This window comes from Ostrea edulis, chromosome 5, assembly GCF_947568905.1.
Source record: "Ostrea edulis chromosome 5, xbOstEdul1.1, whole genome shotgun sequence".
NCBI lineage: Eukaryota > Metazoa > Mollusca > Bivalvia > Ostreida > Ostreidae > Ostrea > Ostrea edulis.
The window spans coordinates 78,195,440-78,212,312 of record NC_079168.1 but is presented as its reverse complement, the minus strand read 5'-3'; the positions used below and the strand labels follow the sequence as shown (position 1 = coordinate 78,212,312).

The 16,873-nt window shown below is 36.0% G+C and overlaps 1 protein-coding gene across 1 annotated transcript in view; it reads right to left on the bottom strand.

Annotated features, from left to right (window-relative positions):
- The window catches only part of LOC125649885 (mesenchyme-specific cell surface glycoprotein-like), a 28,934-nt gene that overhangs the window by 8,590 nt on the left and 3,471 nt on the right, over positions 1-16,873 (bottom strand). The window contains exons 2-8 of the mRNA XM_056166335.1: positions 15,572-15,775; positions 14,823-15,065; positions 5,040-5,232; positions 3,053-3,197; positions 2,861-2,975; positions 2,447-2,626; positions 1,229-1,297 (exon numbers count right to left, since the gene is read on the bottom strand). Of these exons, the coding sequence (XP_056022310.1) occupies positions 1,229-1,297; positions 2,447-2,626; positions 2,861-2,975; positions 3,053-3,197; positions 5,040-5,232; positions 14,823-15,065; positions 15,572-15,767 (1,141 nt within the window). The 5' untranslated portion in view covers positions 15,768-15,775. The remainder of the gene's footprint in view (positions 1-1,228; positions 1,298-2,446; positions 2,627-2,860; positions 2,976-3,052; positions 3,198-5,039; positions 5,233-14,822; positions 15,066-15,571; positions 15,776-16,873) is intronic.

Below are 16,873 nucleotides of genomic sequence, written 5' to 3'. Positions count from 1 at the left end.
AAATCTTTAGATGTGATAGAAAAAAAGTTAAAGGATGATCTTGTAAATTCTATGGAATGGATGCATAATAACAAATTGACAATAAATTTAAAGAAAACACAAAGTATTTTAATAGGAACGTCCAAGAAATTATCGAAATCAGAAACCTTTGTATTAATGTTGGTGAATTTTTTATAGAAAATGTCAAATGTGCCAACCTTTTAGGTGTTTACATCGATGAAAGTATTACGTGGTTTCATCACACCGATGTCTTACGTAAAAAAAAAACTTAGTCATAAACTAGGTGTTTTAAGGAGATTGAGTACTTTTATGTCAAAGGAGGCACTACTCAAAATTTACAATACTATTGTTTTTCATCATTTTAATTATTGTTGTACAGTATGGCAGGATACAAAGAACAAGACAAATATTGATGGGCTTTTTAGATTACAAAAGAGGGCAGCAAGGATCATTTTACATGTCGAAGTACCTCAGTCAGTGTCAACTTTTTGTATGCTATCAAATTTGAGATGGATGCCTTTGATTGACTATTTTATTTATCGAAAAATTATACTTATGTTTAAAGTTTTACATCATATGACTCCAGAATATTTGCATGTTTTTAGATTTGTGAATGAGGTAAACACAAGAAATATAAGATAGAGCTCTACTAACTTTATTTATGTTACAAGAGCCAAAACTATGGAACTTTATGGAACTAATTTTATTTATGTTACAAGAGCCAAAACAGAATATTTTAGAAGATCTTTTATCATTTCAGCAGCAATTTTATAGAACTCATTACCAGATTTTATAAGAAAATGCACAATTACCACATCTTTTAAATCAGCCTATCTAAAACATTATTTTGATCCTCAATGATACTCGTGTGTTTATTGTCTCTTTTAATTTACTTCTTATCTGTATGTATATAAATTGTAATATTTCCATGTTTTGTGATATATGTTCTCGATATGTATATATGATATAGGCAGGACCACAATGTAAACTAGTTTATATAACTAATTGTGCAATCCTGTACAAATAAAGGATATTATTATTATTATAAGCGATGTCGAACAAAAAGTTGGTTTTCATCAATTCGGTTGTCCACAAACTATTAAATATATTTTTCAAAATACACATTTTTAATTCTGCTTATCATTCATCTGCAATATTTGAATTAATTTTGAAGGGCTACATTACTGGCTGATTAGATGAATTGTTTACACAGATAATACTCGCGTACCCAGCTGTTGGTTATCCTGGATTTCTGCTTGGAGTGTGGGATTCATCGTGGTCTTGTCAAATGTTCCGCCTGCAAACAACGTCACTGATTGTATTTCATATCGCTAGGGAAGTTATCAAATCGAATATTCAATATACCAGTGTGTATCGTGGTATGTGACTGTGGTGTATGCGTATAAGTTGCCTTTTTCTTTGTATATTGTTTTATGCTTATCCACTTAATTGAAGACAAAGTCAGCTTTAGATGAACTGTCATAAAATTTGACCTATCCATGGATCTAAAGAGTAAAGACCGTAGATATATGTATGAGGGTATTTATCGTACCAACGTATACCATGAAAAGAAACCTTCGTCAATAAGGTTGTTTCAAAAATATCCGTGGATCACTTCTTATGCTGCATGGGGGATTGACAAAGGAAAGTAATTACTTGTGTTTATCAAACTCGGAGTCTCAGTTGCAAAGCAAGTGCCCTAACAACTATAATCATCATGTTAATGACCTTAAAATTAGGCTAAATGGTTATTTTCAAAGACTTCACATATTGAAGTGTAGATGGATGAAAATTTAGTGAAGATATGGATGAAAATTAGTCCTATGAAGGATACTGTAACCCCATTAACAAGTGCATTGTCTGCTGATAGTGCCGTTATGGGAAATTAATGACTCTGAGACCTGTCACAGGTTTGCAATCTAGCTGACGACTGTAATGTATATTAAAGCTGTAAATTGCATGTGTTTTGTTCTTTATTGAATCTATAATCATTTTAAAATGAAATTTTGTTAACATCTTGACCAGGGTGGATTCTATCCGAAATTTGAGAATGACCCTAAATTCCTGAAAATTCCACAAAGGTGCTGAAATATACACTTTTATTAGGTAGTAAATGGAGAAAGCTGCATACGTTTACCATATCATGAATCTTACACTATATAGGCGTCCAATAAAGAAATTGTTTGCCCTGCAGATTAGATTCTATGATAGAATTTTAACCCATCCCCGTCTGTAGAAATCTGCCCCGATACAAAGCAGGGTATCCAGTCCGATACACAGCTTTTAATGACAGGAATGGGTAATATGTAAGATCCTGCCGATACAGTTAAATATCTGTCTAACCCGACACTTGTGTAGTGTGAATTTCTCATGGAGGAAATAGACTATACAATGTAACATCTCAAGAGAAATGCACGTCTTCGAGATTACTTTGAAACAAACTTACCATTCCAAGCTTCTCTTCCTCTAAGGGCATCGCTGAAGTCATAACCTTGTGACGATGACGTATAAGTTGTGATTTTTCCAGTGTCGGCGGACAGGACATATCCTTTACCATCGACTAACCCAAACGCAAGTTTTCCAGGTTGGTAGAATGAGTAGACTGTGTGATGACGCAGGTGTGCAGCTATAAGTGAGGAGATGTTCTACCATGTATGGATAAAAACGATGATTCAAAGTTCAAGATAATGGAAATATTTTACTATAAAACGTTCAGGTTTTCATCCATAATCAGCAATTTAGTGAAAACATTGCTTTCATCTCGACCACCTTTCATATTAAAAACCACCCATATGATGTAAAGAAAATGGTGGGCCTCAAAAGAGCAATGGAATAAGCAAGAAAAGGAAATGTTTGTTACCAGTATTTTGATCACTGGCATCCAACGTATAACTTGTCCAGTTCTTGACTCCCAAAGCATAAAGCTCTATGATCCTCGGATGCACCAAGTCAATTTTCATTATAGCATTATTTCTCTGTAAAAGGTTATCGTGAAAATCATCAATATATTTGGAAGAAATATCACATTTCTAAATATAAGAGTCCGTGTTACCTGGCATGAAATAAAAGCGAATCTGTCATCGTTGCTGATGGTTATTGACTCGGGCTCGAGATCCTGTGAAAAAGTATTGACTACTCCCTTATCATGGTCCCCACGGAAGACATATCGGACGCCGTTCCTCATGTAATCTTCATCTCTATGAAGGAAATATGAATGAACATGTGATAAAATATATGAACTATTTTCCTAAATACTTAATTATGAGTATAGTAGATTGCTTGCATGTTTATCAATACCGCAACTATATTACAGATAAAACGAAATGCAATGTAAAGAATGATAATAGAAGATGTAGACATTTGACGGCTGTAGCAAAAGCCATTACCTTGATACCACAAATCCATGGCTCAATAGCAAGGACGTTTTAGTGACCATCTTAGAAAGGTATAACGATGTTTTCTTTAAAATCTCAAAAGATACACACTAATTTGAAATAACCACAGAAGCAATAGACAGAAGGTTGGGGTTGGGGTTCGGGTTGAACACTACTTCAAAAAGAGGAGTGCGGGTGTGTGTTTTTTTAAATGTTTGTAATTCTCAAGATATACTTTTCCTTAATTGTCTAAATTTTGTTGAAAAGTTGCACATTGTTATAACATTTTCTGTTCCACAAATATAAATGTATAGAATGTCTTCATGAATATCATATCACGAGCATATTGTACGTCTGATCAATTATTAAATCGAGGCAGATTATTGAAAATAAGCTGATGTTACGATGCCAACAATTTCCAAATTCTATGGTCGTTGTAATGATCTACGCAAATTCAACCTGTCGTTAAGTCAAATGTTGTCATACCAATTTGGTCGTTCAAGGCTCAACAGGGGATCTTAGCTCCTCCTACACAGCTGACCCCACCTTTAGTGTTCCTATGGGTCCTCGTTTGCCCTATTCTCAATTTTGCATTTATCAGATTGATCCCTGTTTATGTCAAATGATCATCACTTGTTCATAATTCAAAGATATGATATTGGTACAAAAATCAATCTTGCTAAAGAAGCCATTAAAGGTTCTGAAATTTTAAAAAAAACCCGTTAAAATAGAATATTAAGCACAAGAATTTCAGATGACTTTCCATGATTTTGAAGGATGGAATTAGGCCAATATTTGATATACAAATATAGTTCTTAAAGTATCCTTATGTACTCCATTGTATCATTGTGGTCCCGCAAGGGCAAATACGGACCCCTGGACACAACAGAGGTGTAATCAGGTATCTAGGATTCAGGTCTGTAGGAGAAGTAAGCATCCCCTATCGAGTCCTATATCTTGATCAGGTAAACGGAGTAATCCGCAGTCAAATCAGTGTGTAAAGAACAGCCTAACAGTTGGTATGAAACACGTCAACCAGCATTTGATACCATGACAGATTATATTCATAAATTAGATCATTAAAACGACCATAGCTTTTGCGAAATGATGACTTAAAACGAGATTGCTGAAAGCACTGTTACCTCAACTTATTTGTCAGTCGCCTGTCTCGATTTAACAACTGATCATATGCAGAACGCGCTCTTGGGTATCAAATCAGTTGCGATACATAAACACTATATACAGGTGATGATGGAATATTGTTACATAAATATGGAAAGTCGACGATGGAGAAGTAGAAGTCATCCCCTTTGTCATAAAGTTGTTAGTTTTCCGTTAACATCTATGATCAATAAATTATCTCTAAGTATGAAGCAGATGTGGAAGACTCTTATGTGTCTTCTATTTCGAGTTCGCAGGGACATATCGAATCGACATATAAATGAAAATGATTACTATTAATAGATGAAACGTCGTCTATATATCTAAAGATCGAGTTGAGGACCACAACAAGATATTGTTTTCTTTCCAAAATGAAGGATACTTCAATATCATTTTTATAGTCTAATCATTCTTTGGAAGATTTTTGAATTCCATCCATTTTGGACCTTCCCTCGGGGTTTGCATGATAAAATGATGATATAAGATTAGAAAAATAGAACATACTTTTCATTCAACTGAGTGAAATCAATGTTGATCTCCATGGGAAATCCCTGATCATTTCTGGTGATTATTGTTACTGTACCCTCAGGGTCTGCAAAACTGTTTGATGATGGATCTATTGTAGCAGGACCAGCATTGGCAACAACCAGTCGAGTACAATCCGTGGTGTAAGACAAATCTTTTGGATGAACTCCAACTGTTAAAAAATACATATTTGAATTTGCATGAAACAGACCATTGTTAAGAATACCACATATATTCCATCATTCAACTCTATTACAGGATATTATTTAAGGAAGTTAGCATCGCTTGGTAGGTGCATAACCTGTTCAATACGTAGAATCTTTGCAAAAGTTGATATTAAAGGAAAACTAAAGCGATAACAGACTTCGTTACTAGCTTCAAAATATGGATGTATATTTAATTGCTGTGATAAAACTTAGAAATTCATTTCAAAATTAAGGATTATCTCCCTCGTGCATAGCTCTTATCCTTTGAGGAATTTGACTCCACTTTTTTGGCACTCTGTTATTTCGGATTTCAAAAATTTCGGTTGAGCATCACTGAAGAGACATTATTTGTACAAATGTGCATCTGGTGCATCAAAATTGGTACCGTATAAGTTTTACATTATGACCCCTGGGTCGAGGTCTCTGCTGGTGGACTGTTAGTCCCCGAGGGTCTCTACAGCCCCAGTAGCTAAGTACTTCGTAACTAGCTTGAAAATACGGATGTATATTTAATTGCTGTGATAAAACTTAGAAATTCATTTAAAAATTAAGGATTATCTCCCTCATGCATAGCTCTTGTCCTTAGAGGAAGTTGACTCCACTTTCTTGGCACTTTATTTTTCCCTAAAATATCTCTTAGGGTCTACAAGTTTACTGTTATTTCGGTGTTAAACATTTCGGTTGAGCATCAATAAAGAGACATTATTTGTCGAAATGCGCATCTGGTGCATCAAAATTGGTTCCATATAAGTTTTACATATCAGACATATGTCCGGGGGAAAAAATTCAACTTTTGAAATATAACATTCTACATGAAAATATTCGTTAAGGTAACTCCATCCTCATTCGATTTCGCATAATTATGGGTTCAAAATAGAAAAACTGTATCATTTTCCACTTATTACAGTTTAATTTGATCAATATCTAAAGATGTATGTGTTGCTACCTTTTTTAAATTCCTGACATTAATGAATAGAAGCATATGTCACCATCAGAAAATCGCACATTTTCGCTAAACAGCATCATCAAAAATATAGTGCTCATTTTTTTAAAAACTAAATAAACGCATATTAGTAATTTTTCATTGAATCTTTCCAAAGAATATTATCATTCATTTTTCGGTCTAGAATGTATGGTGTCTGGATAGGGCCATTTGCAAAAGCGTGACTACGCGTTAGTCACAACACACCATCACGCCAACAAACAACGCGCCTTCATGCTAACACGACTTTACACAACTCACCTTCGTGCTGACAAGCAACGCGCCATTACGCTAACAAAACTTTACATAACTCGCCTTCCCGCCGTCACGCTAACACAACTTTACACAACTCGCCTTCGCGACGACAAGCAAGTCGTCTTCATGCTAACATGACTTTACACAACTCGTCTTCCCGCAGACAAGCGCGAGTTGTGTAAAGGTGTGTTAGCGTGACTGCGCGTTGCTTTTCGGCGCGAAGGTGAGTTGTATAAAGTTGTGTTACCGTGACGGCGTGTTGCTTGTCGGCGCGAAGGCGAGTGCTTATTGGCTTGACGGCGTGATGTGACTTAACGGGCTGTCACGCTTTTGCAAATGGTCCCATTCGGACACCATTAGAATGAATTGCCTGGTTACTCCTTGTTACATCCAACGCTATTGTTTATTGGATATATATTCTATAGAATTTGAGGACAATGAGACGTGTTTCCATCAAATCATGAAATCGGTTTCTGTAACTCGAGATTTTTTAATTCCCTAATACATGTGATTCAGGCACCAGTAGTCTATCAAATGCAAGGGTTCTCAATATTTGATTGTGTTATCTTTAAATATTAACCGCGTTTTGAGAAATGCCGCATCTGAATGAAAAGTGAAGATAACGAATATTGTGATTAATCTCATAACTAATATTAGCAACACCAAATAGAGAGTTAGGCAAACACAGACCCCTGGATATACCAGAGGTTTGATCAGGTGCCTAGGAGGAGTAAACATCCCCTGTCAACCGGTCAAATCTGCCGTAAGCCCTATACATTGATCAGGTAAACGGTGTAATCCTAATCGGTAGTAAAAAGCAGTGTGCCAAAAACGACCTAATAATTGGTATAAAACACGTCAGACATATTGTATTGGTAAACTCCGTCGTTATAACGACCATAGAATTTGCGAAATCCTGACAGTTGATGCTCAACACAACACCGCAATTGGACGACTAGAAGCAGATGTATCTTTGCAGTTGCAATAGATTGTGCCCTGACTAACCCAGTTCCACAAACCTTACACTAAATCAGACCATCAACACTGGTACCGAGGATTGGGTATTGGGGGTTCACATGCAGACCCCCACTGTAGTGCTAGTGTACTTCACATTCTCCTTTCCGCATTTTAAGGAACGTTCTTTTAATAACCTCTTACCGCTCCTTAGATAAGCAAAAATCTCGTGCTGTGGCCTTCCACTCGACATTTAGATATATTTATTAATAATACTCATTTTTACTCATATGTCAATTCAATATATCCCAGTGAACTCGAACTAACATACACCACAGATTCTTCCACATCTGCTTCATACCTGGATATTTTCTTGAACATAGATGTTAACGCAAACTAAAAACTCAACTTTATGACAAACGGGATAAATTCAGTTCTCCATCGTGAACTTCCCATATTTATGTAGCAATATTCCATTATCACCTGCATATGGTGTTTATGTTTCTCAACTGATTCGATATAAACAGGCATGTTCTGTGTTTAATCAATTTTTAAATCCTGGTAGGCTACTGATAAATAAGTTGAGGTTACAGGGGTTTGAACAATCTTATTTACAATAAGCAGTTCGAATATTCTATGGTCGTTATAACGATCTAGTTTGCCAATACAACCTACCATTGGGTCAAATACTGTGTGACATTTACATTGTTGGATCTATTAAGTGCTCTACCCAGCCCCTATCTTTGCTCCGCACGAAAATATTAACAACTCTGAAGGAGAAATTTCAAACTTAATGTGCGACCACATATGCCAGAAGTGGTGTATACATATCAAATGCAGATTAAAAAATTCTAAAGAACTTTTACCAATTAACAACACCAAAGCGTATAACTTTTCAACACTTTACACGACCATTGATCACGATAAATTAAAGACTAGACTTTTTGACATCATAGACAGTTGCTTCTTCAACAAAAATGGAAAAAGTAAATATTCATATCTAGTGATCAGACATCCTAAAACTTATTTTGTTAAACACCACTCTGATTCTTCGCACAAGTATTCTGAAGTTGAAATAAAAAATATGCTAGAGTTCCTCATTGACAATATCTTGGTGGTCGTTGGTGATCAGGTCTTCCAACAGTCTTTTGGAGTTCCTATGGCTACGAATTGTGCTCCTTTATTAGCTGACCTGTTTTTATATTCATATGAAGCAGAAATTATTCAAAATCTTCTACGGGGGAAGAAAAAATTTCTTATTGTGGCCTTCAATTCGATATTTAGATATATCAACGACATCGGGGGCCTCCGTGGCCGATTGGTTAGAGCATCGCGCTCAAAATCACACGGCCTCTCACCTCTGTCGGCGCGGGTTCGAATCCTGCTTGCGCCGGTAAGTGAGAAAGTTTCCCATTTTACTTTCGGAAGTCGGTAGTCTCTTCCCAGATACATTGTATCTGGGTTCTCTCTTCCACCAATAAAAACTCGACGCCACCAGATAACTGAAAAATTGTTGAGCGTGGCGGAAAACATCGATCAATCAACGACGTTTTATCTATTAACAATAATAATATTCATTCGTAAGCCGATTCGATATATCCCTGTGAACTCGAAATAAAAAACACCAGAGAGTCGCCCATATCTGCTTCATACTTAGATATTTTATTCAAAGTAGATATTTTAACGGCAATTAACGACTCAAGAGAGTCGGAGAGCAATTATATAGGCAATGCCTGCTGTTCATTTCTATTATGAATTATCTTAATAAAATACTGTTTAAACAAAAAAAATAACAAATCAACTTTATGACAAACGGGATGATTTCAGCTTCTCCATCGTCAAATTCCCATATTTATGTAGCAATATTCCATTATCACCTGCATATGGTGTTCATATATCTCAACTGATTCGATATGCAAGAGCTTGTACCGCGTATGGTCAGTTTTTAGATAGAAGCAGGCTACTGACATGCAAGTTAATGGTGCAGGGGTTTCAACAGTCTCGCCTAAAGTCAGCCTTGTGCAAATTCTATGGTCGTTATAACGATGTAGTTTGCCATTACAACCTATCATTGGGTCAAATGCTGTCTGACGTGTTTCATACCGATTGTTAGGCCGTTCTTGGCACATTCATGTTGTCTACGGATAACTCCGTTTACCTGATCAGAATATAGGGCTCACGGTGAGTGTGACCGGTCGACAGGGGATGCTTACTCCTCCTAGGCACCTGATCCCACCCCTGGTGTCCGTGTTTGTCCAACTATCTATTTTGTATTGCTTGTGGGAGTTGTGAGATTGATCACTGTTCATTATCTTCACCTTTCATTGATTGTTAGGGTGTATACTGATTTTGACAACGGATTACCCCGTTTACCTGATCAAGATAAAAGGCTCACGGCGGGTGTGATCGGTCAACAGGGGATGATTACTCCTCCTAGGCAACTGACCCCACCTATGGTGTGTCCAGGGGTCCCTGTTTGCCCTACTCATATTTTTATATTCTTTATAAGAATTATGAGATTGATCACAGTTTGCTATCGTAACATTTTCATCTATAGAAAAATAATAAATTATAAAATACTGGCATTAATACATGACGATTTCCTTGAAATATATGTAAACATTAAGCCATTTCTTTTTATCATTTATTAACATCTATCTTATACATCTGGTAAACCATCCTTACCCGTCTGGGATAATAAAATGTTTAATTTATATTACTACATGTGTTCAGTATTTTTAATTTTACGATAAATAATATCAGCTTAATATATGCAATAAATACACAAACAGGATTTCATAGTTGGTATTAAACAAGTTTTAATATTTGAGTATTTCCCTTATGGCCAGCTATAGTTTAGGTTGGTTACGGATTGTTTTTCAAGGTTCATCGGTTCGTTTCTTAATTATTGGTCACATGACAGTTCTTGGTCAGTGTAAGATTCAGTTTGAATTTAGAAATTGAATTGGCCAGTTGCGTTATACTTTAGTTAAAAACTTTTACATTTGGACTACAGACTACCGGTACAATCTATTGATAGATATACACCAGACCTACATGCAAGGTGAAGATAACGAACAGTGATCAATCTCATAACTCCTACAAATGATACAAAATAGATAGTTGGGCAAACACGGACCCCTGGACACACCAGAGGTGGGATCAGGTGTCTAGGAGGAGTAAGCATCCCCTGTTGACCGGTCACACCCGCCGTGAGCCCCATATCCTGATCAGGTAAACGGAGTTATCCGCAGTCAAATCAGTGTGCCAAGAACGGCTTAACAATCGGTATGAAACACGTCAGACAGCATTTGACCCAAATGCGAGGTTGTATTGACGAACTAGATCGTTATAACGACCATAGAATTTGCGAAATGCTGACTTCAATCGAGACTGTTGAAATCCCTGTACCATCAACTTGTTTGTCAGTAGCTTCCCTCGATTTAAAAACTGACTATATCCAGAACAAGCTCTTGCATATCGAATCAGTTGAGATATATAAACACAATATGCAGGTGATAATGGAATATTGCTACACAAATATGGGAAGTTGACGATGGAGAAGCTGAAATCATCCCGTTTGTCATACGTTGTCAGTTTGCCGTTAATGTCTACTTTCAATAAAATATCTAAGTATGAAGCAGAAGTGGACGACTCTGTGGTGTCCTTTATTTCCAGCTCACAGGGATATATCAAATCGACATATGAATGAAAGCTATCATTGTTAATAGACAAAACGTCATCGACATATCTAAAAGTCGAATTGAAGGTCACAGCGAGAGATTTTTTCTTCTCACGTAGAAGTTTTTGAATAAATTCTGCTTCATATGAATATAAAAACAGGTCAGCTACTTTAGATCCATCCGGATTCTAATACCACATATTTGGTAAGAGTGTGTTATGTATTGTTTAGGTGGTGTTTGATATGTTTGTCTTGCCATTATATGTTCTTGACATGTTCTTAGTTTTAAATGCAGAATATTAAGTAAATTTGATTAATTATGATTTTATATTAATGATGTGAATGTGATCTGATGAAGAAAAGAATTCTATTTATGTGATTAATGGAACTTAATATGGAATAATTTCATTGTAATGTCTGTCCGTGATTTTATGTCGTGTGTCATATGTAATGTGTGCATGTTTAATATTTGTTATTACTTGTTGTAGAATCTTTTGGATGATTTATTGGATAACATTTGGATGATCTGTGAATGATGTTATTCTGAGCGATTGTGATAAATAAACCTTGTGACCGGTATACTTGTTTGAGTTATCACCCGGTAACATACATACTGTCAAAGATAATGTGCACTTTAGTATTACATTTTGTCACGTGAAGTTCTTCGATAAAGTTTGAAAGAAGTTTTTCAAATCCTTTTATTTTTGCAATTTTTAAATAACTTAAAAGTGATGAATTTTGCCATTTTTTATTTGCAGAAGTATTTCACGATGCCTCAAATTGTGTGTGGGTAGTAATATATGATTAACACACAATGTTTTTAAAACTATAATACATGATGCTCTATTCATCAGAATTGCAATAAAATTTTCACTACATATATCAAAATATACTACATGCAATATGTAAAACTTATACGGTACCAATTTTGATGCACCAGATGCGCATTTCGACAAATAATGTCTCTTCAGTGATGCTCAACCGAAATGTTTGAAATCCGAAATAACTATGAAGTTTTAGAGCTAAACATAGCCAAAAACAGCGTGCCAAAAAAAGTGGAGCCAAGTTCGTCCAAGGATAAGAGCTATGCTTGAGGGAGATAATCCTTAATTTTGAAATGAATTTCTAAATTTTATAACAGCAATTAAATATACATCCGTATTTTCAAGCTAGTAACGAAGTACTTAGCTACTGGGCTGTAGAGATTACATAAAAGAGAGGTTTTTATTAGTAAGTGTATTGTTCAATATCCAGCATCCTTAAAATGTAATAAATATTATTTAACATATCTTGATTTGAGGCACTTATGTTGATTCTGATTGGCTGATAAATCGGCTTGATTTTTGCATTTAAAAATGGTCGTGACGTCACAGAGTGTATTACAACGTTTACGATTTTCGGAGAGTATGTTAGGTACATTTTAAACAAGCTTTCTGTATATCTTTTATAATTTGTGAGGGCTAGTTCGAAGATCTACATTTCAAGACATTTTACTATACCAATATACGTGTATATTGGCCTCATCCTGGAATCTAAATCCCTGCCAAGGGTGGGAGGGCAAAGATTTCACAATTCTATTTATGTTATGATAATGTATAGAATTCATTTCTCATTTAAAGTAATTCACCCTCATGCGACGTCACAAGATTTTTCAAAATCAATGATATTTTAGATTTATGCATTTAGGAACATAATTTTTCCCAATAGTAATTGTAAGAATCTTGTTCAACATAAAATATTTCAAAAGTCTAATTTATATATGAATAATCAATGATACGTTTCAAAATATTGAATCCAGGGGCAATAACTCTGTTTTCATTGATTTCTTTATCAAGTTCATTATGCTAGATTTCCTTTATATGTCACAGACATTTTGTATATTTTTGCAATGAAACATTTCATGAAATTTTTTTGAATACTATCATGCAAGGTGAAGATAACGAACAGTGATCAATCCATAACTCCCACAAGCAATACAAAATAGATAGTTGGGCAAACACGGACCCCCGGACACACCAGAGGTGGGATCAGGTGCCTAGGAGGAGTAAGCATCCCCTGTTATTACCAGTGTTTGTAAAATTTTGATAATACTGTATAAGGAAATTGCAATTATCTGACCTTGGTATATGATTTTGTTTACGTATGCCTCGGATCTTAAAACGTGCGATTTCCTATATATTTTATTTGATAGTTTATTAGTTTTAACTTTGATATACCTTCTGTACTTTCATTGGATAAGAATGCGAGTATGGAGTTACATTAGTACGATATCAGAGAGAATTGATTTCTACGGTTCTGATACCTGATCAAGATATAGGGCTCACGGCGGGTGTGACCGATCGACAGGGTATACTTGCTCCTCCTGGGCACCTGATGTCACCTCTGGTGTGCCCAGGGGTCCGAGTTTGCCCAACTCTATATGTTGTATTGCTTATAGAAGTTATGAGATTGATCCCAGTGTCACTGTGTGGCACGATTAAGATCCTTCCCTGCTCAATGGCCATAAGCGCCGAGCATAGGCCTAAATTTTGCAGCCCTTCACCAGCAGTGGTGACGTCTCCATATGAGTGAAATATTCTCGAGAGGGACGTAAAACAATATTCAATCATTCAATACATATAACTACTTACTATTACTGTATTGGACCTACCCTAGAGCCTGACCCTGATGGAGGGGCAATGAATTTTACAATTTAAAGTACATGTATATGGTTTTTAATATATCATAACGAAGCACTGAGAGGGTGGACTATTTTCTGCTGTTCCTATCGGTAAATATCTAGTGTCTGTAATAATTATACAATTCTATTTCATGTCATTGCAATGGACATTAACGGTATATGAACATATGGACATTAACGGTATATGAACATATTGACATTAACGGTATATGAACATATGGATCCCACTCTTGACTTGGAACCTCTACTTCTGGGTTGGGAAAATCACAAGTTTGATACATCCTTTTCTGCTTTCTTGAATATACATTAATTTCTATAAAGTATCAACAAAATTATTTTTCAAATGATTATGACAGTTAATCTCTCGGACCATTTTTGCCCCATCCTGATACCGAAACCTTTACCCCTGGGATCATGAAATTTACTATTTTGGTAATGGGTTACATCCTCCTTCTAGATAGTTTCATTTTAGTATCAAAAGCTTTAAAGAAGATATAGTTTAAATGTTTTAGACCTAAACAAAATATCCAAAGTTTGGTCCTGCCCTGGAGTCAGAACGTTTAACCCGTAGATCATGAAATTTACTATTTTGGCAGTGGCCTTTCTGTTCTACGGGACTATTGATTTAGTTTTTCTTACAGATGTACAGTTGTAGAGAAGAATATATTTAAAATTAAATTGGTTCACGTTTGGCAGGTTTTGTTCCGACCCTAATGCCCCGAGGTGCAGGAGTCCTGAATTTATAATTTCTGTCCCCTTCCCCCATAAACACTTCATACCAAATTTTGAAAACAATTGGAAGGATAGTTATCAAGAATAGGTTTAAAATATCCCATTGGTAACGCACGACGACAGACACAGACCAATAGCAATAGGTCACCTGAGTGACTCCAGTTCAATAGATGATTTAAACAAACATTTTCTTTTCGTTCTTCCCTGTATTCACAACGTTCCTCTTTAAATCTGCATTGCTTTTTTCCTATAAAGTAACTTTCTCACTCACCAGGTATTCGACCAAGTCTAGAAAACACACGATCTGCTCTATTATATGGAGTGAAAAGCTCCACGTGACCTTCGGATACTGGGTCCGCGGCGGACAGTGCCACTGCAATTGTGTCTGGACACGCCTCCACTGCAGTGATCATACCGTCTACAGCGTCACTGAACACGTGGGTCATCAGGATAGTTGGACTGGCCGGTTTATTCATGTCAATGATGTGTAGGTACTTTTCTGTTGATCGCGCAGCTAGTTTTAAAACAGAAAATACAAATGAGTAATGTCATTCAGTAAATATTCTATATTCTTTATCAGAATTGGGCACTTTTCCGTTTCAGCGATTGAAATTATTTATGAATATTATTTAACAAGATTATCATGAAAGCAGGGCCGTAAATTAACCTTCAATTTGGAGGAGGCAGGAAATTAGGCGGGGGTCTGGGGGCCGCCCAGGCCCCCAGACGCTGAGCACATTTTGTGCACACTGAACACGTTTCGTGCAAAATCCTTGATTCTAGGGCCTTCTAAGATGTTACTTGACTAACTCATTCTAAAAGAAAGATTTGGAATGCTTTTTAAGGGAGGTATCATGTTCTTAGTTATTGGAAACAACATAAATTCTAATGAACTTTAAATTTTAATTTTTTTTTTTTTTGGCTCAAAAATTGGAGGAGGCAGCTGCCTCCTCCGCCTCCATGTAATTTACGGCCCTGTGAAAGTCATATTATTAAAGTTTATGTACATAAGTAACTTACAAGCAACATATAGAATTTTATCAACAGTGTGGTAGGTGGCCTTGTGAGCTGCATTTTGGAAAAGTCCGTATCTCGGATTGGATGGATCACCATTGGAAAACTGGTAGGGGAATTTCATGTAGGACTGCTTTGTTAGCTGAATTGTGGCATCACAGTAAGTGTAGAGGACCGCAATAAAGAAGGTGAGTAACCTCATCGTCAATTCTAGATAAAGCACATCGCTGGATTACATGATATGTCTGTTGTGACCTAATTCCTCATTGAATATGAATCAAAGAAACTAGACTCAATACCGACATTTTCAGGATATCGTTGGTATGATTGTTTTTTAAATCATCACGCCATATCATGTCGATGTCATGATAAAAGTACGTAACATTCCTTGTTTTAAACCAACCGCGGCAGCTCAGTGATAAAGCGTTTTCTTCATAACTGGGAGGTCGTGAGTTCGAGCCCTGCTCGTGTCAAACCTAAGACGTAAACATAGTTAGTGATTACTTCTTCGCCAAACGCTCGGCATTTAGAAGTGAGAATCACGTGTCTTTCGAATATGACCTTTAAACGGAGGTCATGTCTCGCGGCAAGCATTGTCACATTAAAGAACCTCACGGTTACGGCCCTGAGGGCTAAGCAGAAGTCTGTATTTGTTGTACTTCATCTTTAACTGGTGACGTCTCATTAGGAGCGAAAAATTCTCGAAGGAATATAAAACAAAAACCTCCAACCAAAATCCTTCTTTTTAATATCCATTGAAAATATTGCACTTTTGTTACTGTGATACTGAACTTGTAAATGTCACGAGGTTTCATTTTCATAAGATCCAATATGTTCATGTCTTGATAAATAAATATGTACTGCTCTTATCCATGTAACTTGCAAATTATCCCAATTTCCTAGAAGCGGAATAATGACACCATCAGCGTGGACTGTTTCAGTGACTCTTGCAAACAGTCCGCTATTCTTGTATGGTAATACCATAGGGTATATTCAAAGAAGTGATAACGGAACAGTGTTCAATAAATCCTATAAATAATGCAAAATCAAGAGTGGGGCAAATATGGACACCTGAAACACCAACGGTCGGATCAAGTGTCTAGGAGTAGTAAGACTTATATTGATCAGGCAAACGGAGTAATCCGTTGTCAAAATCAGAAAACGGTCCAACTGGTAATATGAAATGGAAATTTCCAATGCAATATATATATATATATATATATATATATATATATATATATATATATATTATCTTTTATAAATTATGCATGGTTCAAATAGAATCTCTCTGGGTACGAGTTAGCTTTA